The 8,157-nt window shown below is 45.3% G+C and overlaps 1 protein-coding gene across 12 annotated transcripts in view; it reads right to left on the bottom strand.

Moving 5' to 3' along the window:
• The window catches only part of LOC126515168 (acyl-coenzyme A thioesterase 1), a 151,052-nt gene that overhangs the window by 27,005 nt on the left and 115,890 nt on the right, over window positions 1-8,157 (bottom strand). For 2 of the 12 annotated variants that reach the window (XM_050164601.1, XM_050164613.1), the window contains one exon: window positions 438-640. The exons of 7 other annotated variants lie outside the window; for them this stretch is intronic. In XM_050164601.1, the coding sequence (XP_050020558.1) occupies window positions 438-640 (203 nt within the window). Of the gene's footprint in view, window positions 1-437; window positions 641-1,817; window positions 2,503-8,157 lie in introns of those variants that run through there. 3 more of the 12 variants (XM_050164600.1, XM_050164612.1, XM_050164611.1) reach the window with 3 other exon arrangements.

Genomic DNA, 8,157 nt, shown 5'->3' with positions numbered 1-8,157 from the left:
TTCCCTGACTTTGTCTGTGTGTGCACAGCTACACTCAGAAGCCAGAAGATTGACTCCTACTTCCTGGAGCTGGAAGAACAGGCAATTAGAAGCCACTTGACCTGGGTGCTGGCAACCCAGCTCTGGTCCTCTGGAAGAGCAACAAGTGATCTTAATGGCTGAGTCACCTGTTCAACCTGGTATCTTCTACCATGTGCTGAATGTGCCCGTGTCCCAGAAGGCTCCCTTTCTAGGATACCACAAGACCTCAGTTCTATCTGATGTATTTCATCCTCAGACTGCCTGACCAGATCAATGCCCTGAAATATCACCCACTTCACAAATTTACTTTGATTTCTACTTTGAAAATGAAGATTTGATTGTCTCACAATGCTTCTTGGTGGGTGGGTGTTTTAGGACCATAGTTTCTAAACCAAAAGACAAAAATAACAACCAACCTGAGGTTGACTGAGCAGGTAGTTCACAGCTTCCTCAAAGTACTCCAGGTGGATGATGCGCATGCTCTTGGGGAGGTCATCGTACTTATAATAGGCCAGAGCCAGGACAGCAAAGCCCTTCCCAGCCAGCAGACTTGCTCGATACTCCAGAAGGCCACCTCCAACTCCGTAAAGGTCTATGATCCCAGGAAAGGGTCCATTTCCTTAGGAACAACAAAAACAAAGCCAGTAGTCCTCAAATGAATTCAAGAATTTTTTTTTCATGTAAATGGGAGCAAGGAAGAGAAGTTAAAGGAATCCAAACCTCCTCTCCTACTCAGAGAAGACCTCCTTGGATATTACGACAGAGGGGCCCATAGCTTCTGAGTGACAGAAGAGGGAGAGGTAGTTTACTATTTTCTGATATCCTTATCGATTGTTTTCTCACATCTATGACCTGTAAATATGTTCTTACATAAATCACCCCAAATCTGTTTTTGATGCCTGTAGTAAAAATATGATCATTTGATCTCTCAGCTATTATGTAATGAAAGTCCTCCATTGGTAAACCTGTAAAAAAATCTTTAAAGGAATTCTACATCTTATGTAATGTCTGTAAATTCTGTCCCAAGTCTTGTAATTTTTTATAACATTATTTAAAGGTTCTTATTTTATGTGAAATAATGTTTTGCTTGCATGCTTATGTATAGTACTTGTGTGCCTGGTACCCAAGGATGCCAGAAGAGATAGTCAGATATCTCTAACTGGAGTTAGAGATAGTTGTGAGCTGCCAAGTGGGTGCTGGGAATTGAACCCATAATCCCTACAAGAACAATCCATGCTTTTAGCCACTGAGCCATCTTTCCAGAAACAAGATTTCTCTGTGTATCTTTGGTTGTCCTAGAACTCACTCTGTAGACCAAGCTGGCCCTTGAATTTACAGAGCTCTTCCTGCTCCTTGTGTGCGGGATTAAGCACATGTGCCACCACACCCAACTGAGATGTGCTAGAACATCTTACAGGCAACAGGAAGTGGACTGAGTTACTAGGCAGTATCATAGCACTGCAAACTTCAAAACCCACCCCCACTCCCTCCAACAAAGCAGGACCCACTCCAAGAAAGTCACACCTCCTAATAGTGCCACTCCCTCTGAGATTATGGGGGCCAATTACATTCAAGCTACCACACCGGATATTAGAATTGGAAGGAAACACAGATGCCCATGAGGAAGCAAGAAGTAGGAGAAGAGGACTTTGAGGGACAGCCACATGGCCACCCACAGAGTAAGAGTGAAAGTAAGATATACAGAAGTAAGAAAAGGAGAAAGCCCAGAGACAAATGGTAGACAGGGTTAGAAAGGGCCAGGCCCTGAACCTGGCTCCCCAGGGAGGGCTGCTCACCTGGAGGCAGGAAGAGCGTGGCGCGCACACGGCCCTCGCGCACGGGCACGCGCCGCACCCCGGGAGCCATGAAGTGACGCTCGTGCACCGCCCGCGCCAGCAGCCGCCCGCCGTCGGGCTCGTGGCCGTCCAGCACCTCCAGCTCCACCACGAAGGGCGTCTGCACGTCGCGCTTGATCAGGCGCCAGAGCGGCCGATCGGGCTCCATGGCCCAGAGCAGCCCCATGGGCTCGAGCCCCGCGAAGCTGCCGCCCAGCGCGGGCGCGCGCGCCAGGTCCAGCTCGCCGTGGGGGTCGGCGCGGTAGCGCGCGTGGGAGCGGAAGAGCGCGCCTTTCTCGTCGCGCAGGGCGGCGCGCAGCGTGACGGGCTGCTCGGGGGCCAGGCCGCGCACGGCGATGCTCAGCGGCTCGTCCCAGCAGCTGCGGCCCGCGGGCTCCAGGCTCAGCGTCGCCATTATGCCAGGACTGGAGCTGGAACCAGAGGCCTTGGGGAGCTCCACGCGAGTCCGGAGCGGAGCCTGGCCTGCTGTGGAGCCGTCCTGGTCGGTCTCTGGGAGATCCCAAGCCGTCGGTCGCGCCTCTCAGGGAAACCAGAGACAGAAAACGAGCTGGTGTCTGCAGACTGACAGGGGAGGTCAGAGTAGCAGTGGGGTCAAGTCAGGCCACGAGATTCTGCTCACGTGGATTGGTAGAGACACAGACACTAGGTGAAGAAGATGGGGCAAAGTCCGGCCCTTGTGTAGATTAGGTAGCAGTGTTTTTGTAAAACAAACAACTCTTACTTTCATTTTAGGCTAATTTTGCTTCTCTGGGGAAATATGTAACGTTAAATAATTTATAGCAGATTTTTGTTTTTGTTTTCTTTTTCAAGACAGGGTTTCTCTGTAGCTTTAGAACCTGTCCTGGAACTAGCTCTTGTAGACCAGGCTGGCCTCGAACTCACAGAAATCCACTTGCCTCAGCTTCCCAAGTGCTGGGATTAAAGGCGTGTGCCACTAACGCCTGGCAATGAAGGAATTTCTGATAGTTTTGAGTTCTGGAAAGTCCAAGTTGAAGTGGGAAGGCAGTATTTTGGTCATATGTCATTCGGTAGCTGAAAGCAAACAGCACTCAAATTTGGGTGTAATGACCCAGAAACAGGAGGATCAATATAATTCAAAGCCAGCGTGGGATACATAGAGAGGTCCTGTTTTAAACAAACCCACAGACAAAGCATGCAAGAAAACAAAATGGCTAAACTCAGCCTTCAAAGAGAAAAGCTAAAGATAACCCACACCTGCTATAACCCACTCTGTTTACCAGCACAGAGTCCTCCCTAAGGTTCTACCTAGCAGTGGTTAAGTTTCTACCACACAAGCTTTGAGAGACACTTTGAAACATAGCAAACTACATACGAGAACAGGTCAATTGGGTAAAGAGAACTTATACACACAATTGTGTGGTCATGTCCTTCTAAAACAAGATCCAGGCTGGGTGGTGGTGGTGCACACCTTTAGTCCCAGCTCTCACGAGGCAGAGGCAGGCAGATCTCTGTGAGTTTAGTTTCCCCACCTACTTCTATTCTGCCCTGTGCAGGCCTAAGACAGTTTCTTTATTAACCAATGGTATTCACAACGTACAGAGGGGAATCCCACATCAATCTTCCTGTCATGTTGCTGCTCAAGACATGTTTCTGTCTGTACGTCCCTAGGAAATTTTATCCGGTTTGCTTCTGGAACCGTCTCTTTCTTTCTCTGGTCTCCTGGCATCTACCATGTTTGGCTTCAGTTCTGGTACATCAGAGACAGGTTTGCTGAAACACACTACATCCCTCCTGAGTGCAAATGACTTGGAAGCTTTGTTGGGACATTTCCTTTTCATTATTTCTGTTATCCTAAATTCAAGTGAAGTGAACCTTCCAGTGTTTCAGAGTTTGTCCACCTCAGCTACCACAGATCTGTAAGGAAAACAGGGTGTGCTTTGTGATTTTTAAGGGTGTGCCTTGATTTTTAAAATATATTTTCTGCATGGTAATCTTTAGGAAAAAATCCTAAGATCATCTTATTTCTTTCTTCTAAATTGGTATACAGTATTCTCAGATACCAAGTGTGAGCATGCTAGTGAGAATATTTTTTAAATTGAATTTATTGAGCTCTACATTTTTCTCTGCTCTCCTCCCTTCCTCTCCCTTCCCTTCCCCTTCAGCCCTCTACCAAGGTCCCCATGCTCCCAATTTACTCAGGAGATCTTATCTTTTCCTATTTCCCAATGTAGATTAGATCCATGTATGTCTTTTTTAGGGTCCTCATTGTTGTCTAGGTTCTCTGGGATTGTGATTTGTAGGCTGTTTTTCTTTGATTTATATCTAAAAACTACTTATTAGTGAGTACATATGATATTTGTCTTTCTGGATTACCTTACTCAATATGATGTTTTCTAGATCTGGTGTGGGAGGTCCTTCTGTATGTGTTGCTTTTATTGGTTAATGAATGAAGAAACTGGCTTGGCCTATAGCAAGGTCGAACTTAGTTAGGCAGGGAAAGTTAGGGTGAATGCTGGGAGAAAGAGGGTGGCGTCAGAAGAAGCTATGGAGCCACTGCCAGAGACAGACGTGCTCAAATTTTGCTGATGGGCCATGACCTCGTGTGATGAACAAATTAATGGAGATGGGTTAAATTAAGACATAAGAGTTAGCAAATAAGAAGCTAGAGCTAATGGGCCAGGTAATGATTTAAATAATATAATTTCTGTGTGATTATTTCGGAAGTCTGGGCGGCTGGGAAATGAACAAGTGGCCTCCTTACGACTTAGATCCATTCATTTGCCTGCAAATTTCAAGATGTCATTATTTTTTCTACTGTTATTATTCCATTGTGTAAATATACCACATTTTCCTTTTCCAGTTTTCGGTTGAGGGACATTTACATTGTTTCTAGGTTCTGGCTATGACAAGCAATGCTGCTATGAACATAGTTGAACACATGTCCTTGTGATTGATTGAGCATCCTTTGGGTATATGCCCAAAAGTGGTATTGCTAGGTCTTGAGGAAGGTTGTTTCCTAACTTTCTGAGAAATAACCATTCTAATATCCCAAGGGGCTGTACCAGCTTGCACTCTCACCAGCAATGCAGCACTGTTCCCTTTACCCCACAGCCTCTCCAGCATTATTTGTCATCAGTGATTTTGATCATGGCCACTAGTGAGAATGTTTCTCTAAATTGTCTTTGGTCACTGGATATGTGTGATTAATCTTGAGTCTGTGGCTCTGACTGCTGCCATGTTTTTCGGGTTTGGGTGCTGGTTTTCCCAATAGTCTTTTACATCTTTCAGCAAAGACTCAATTTTCAGGTGTTGATTTGCATGGGATTTTGCTAGGCACTTCATATTCTGTATTACAGAGACATTTGCCCTTCATTCTGTCAGGGGGAGCTGCACACCCACAGTACAGTCCATCACAGACACACTTCTGTTAACCTTAAATCTCATCACCCACACACTGACCTGGGGAATGCAGGACTCAGTGACTTTGGTGTATGTGAACCTTGCCCCGCTGCATAGAGCAAAGGTAGTGAGGGAAACATAGAATCTGAGAGGCCAGGCAATGCCCTGGCCAGAGGACAAGATGAGCCTTTGAGATCGGCTGCCTTGGTTCCCCATCCCTGTATCATCTGATGGCTGCAGATGAGGGGAAGACAGCTTAGGATGCCCATCCACCATCCTCTCAGGTTGCCAGCTGTCCTGCATCTGCCTCTTGGATGCCCTGAGTGACGGGTTGCAAGGATGCAGCTGTCCCTGTCTTTTCTTTTCAATCTACGAGGCTGCATTCTTGGCATGGAAGCAACTGAAGCATCCTGTGTGAACGCTCGGGTGTGTCAATGTTGGACCTGAGTCCAGGCTACTGAACATTCAGGATAGAGCGAAACAATTTCGCTTCAACTTCCGAATACTGAAAGCTTCACTTCTATTGTGTCTGCTATAGCTGCTCCAAGGCTTAAACTTTCCCCATTTTCTCTTTCTTTTTTTTTTCTGCCTATCTTGGAACTTCTAATTTAAAGGAAAAACAGAGGAAAGTGGGAACACATACACATGCACGCACACACGCATGTAGGCACACACACACCTCTAACAAAAGTTGTGTGATGTTAAGGACTGGCTGTCATCCATGTATCTCTCCCCAGTGATCCTCTTGCCTCCACCTCCTGAATGCTGGGATTGCAGTTATGAAGCACTATGCCTGGCAGGAACCAGGTCTTCAGCATGTTTCCTGACCCACTCTTTTAGGTAAGTTATACACACGGTGCTTTTTAACATCCTCCTCCTGCTGCAGCCTGCCACAAACCCAGAAATTCTGTAACAAGTCTGCAGGAGTGAGAGAAGAGCATCCCTCTCTCCCAGATCTTTGGCTACTGTCCTGGAGAGCTTCTGGATGGGCATGAGAGAATTCACAGCACATGGATGAACTCCACACACATGTGCATTCATGTTGCGTGAGACATGGCAGACATTGACGGACAGCTGGCTTTGTGAATAAATAAAATGAGGAAAGACAGATTAAGGACTGTAGCTTCATACAGAGAGGGGAGACTGGAGGCTGCTGAGCTGTACCTCCACGCTGACTGCTAGAAACTTCCATAGGATGCATTTCCTTACCTTTAAAACGAAGAGCACATTTACCTTCAGACTGGCCAATATTCAGAGACCAGCACACCATTGGTGACGAACAGAAGGGACACTTTGCATTTCAGTGACAAATTTCTTAGAGAAACACATTAAAAGGAGGGCACATTAACTTTGGCTTGATTTCAGAGGGTTAGTGTCATCACTGACGTCACAGGTGCCTGGCCTGTGAGCGAGCGCATCATGGTGGGAGGGTATGCAGGAGCAAAGCATTTACGGTTAGGAAGCAGAAAGAGATGGAAGCGGGCAGGACAAGCTGCGTCTCTTAATGGAGTGCCTCCATGACGCACTTCTCCAGCGAGGCTTCTCTTCCCAATAATGTCATCACATCAGGAATCCAACAGAGGATCAAGTCATTGATTAGGTCAGAGTCCTAGAGATATGATCATTCCCCAAGCCAGTCTTTAACACAGGAACCATGGAGGATATTCCTGTCCAAACTGAAATAAACAGCCAATGTTTGTGAGAGTAAAAAACAAAATACCAGGATTTGATTGCCTTTTTAAAAAATAAAATTAAGAGCCAGGCAGTGGTGGTGCATGCCTTGAATCCCATCACTCAGGAGGTAGAGGCAGGCAAATCTCTATGAGTTCGAGCCAAGCCTAGTCCATAGAGTGAGTTCTGGGACAGTCACACAGAGAAACCCTGTCTCGAAAAAACAAAATAAAATAAATAAAAGAGTCAGAACACAACGATAATAAATTAAGGTACTTTATTTTAAATACAGTTAAGGGCATAAGAAATGTAAGTTCATTGAACGATTTATAACAGGTGGTCTCATTATTACATATTTTTATGATTATCGTTGTTAAAAATTATAGTCCCAATGTTACTATTTTATCAAATTTGAAACACTAAAGCTGTGTGCCTATCATATTAACAGAAACCCAAATATAGTTTCTTTACTAGAAGAATCCTCATTCATTTGAAAAAATATCAGAAAGTTAGATGTGTTTTTGCTTTAAATATTTTATCAGTTTTAGATTTAACCAGTAAATAGTTTGTAACTAAAGTGCTACGACTTACATTCTAAGAAGGGGAGCTCAGCCATGGTATTGTAATGATTTTGATATTACAGTCATTTGCTGGACCCCCAAACTGCTATGATTTACGTACTTGATATAAAATGGTGTGGAATTGGCATATAGTCTGAAAATCTTTAAAACAATATGATCACATCCAGAATACTTATGTCCCTAAGTGTAACACAAGCACTGTACAAATGCTCCTAAATCGTTACATAGTGTCTAAGGAATAATGGCAGGAAATAAGTTTCAAATAATTCAACCTAAGGGCGGTAGAGTCTGCCATGTGGATCTCACAGAAAGAAGGAGCCACTGCACATGCTTTCTTGTGCAGCAGTTACAGATTTACTTACAGCCATCTAGCACATAGTTACTGGACTGCGTTATGTAGCAGGCACGGCCAGTCCATGTTGCTCACTTCTTCTCCTATAACTGCAGTTGTCAGTCACATGCTGTGCCGGGCAGCAGATGTGCTCCTCAACCTCTCAAGTTTCTTTAAAACCGCTGCCCTCTAAGGGAGAGTGGGATAGCTCAGCAGCTGAGAGCTAGCCCTCCATGCACAAGCCTTGGGTTCAATCTTCATTGCCATAAGAAGGTAGGAACCACGGTGTCCTCAAACCAATGAGGACTCAGTCCATAAAACCTTTGGGGGTGTGGAA

The sequence above is a fragment of the Alexandromys fortis genome, unplaced genomic scaffold, assembly GCF_014885135.2.
Source record: "Alexandromys fortis isolate MF-2015 unplaced genomic scaffold, M_Fortis_MF-2015_v1.1 scaffold_159, whole genome shotgun sequence".
In the NCBI taxonomy this organism is placed as follows: Eukaryota; Metazoa; Chordata; class Mammalia; order Rodentia; family Cricetidae; genus Alexandromys; species Alexandromys fortis.
The sequence above is the reverse complement of the archived record's forward strand: the minus strand, read 5'-3'. Positions and strand labels throughout refer to the sequence as shown.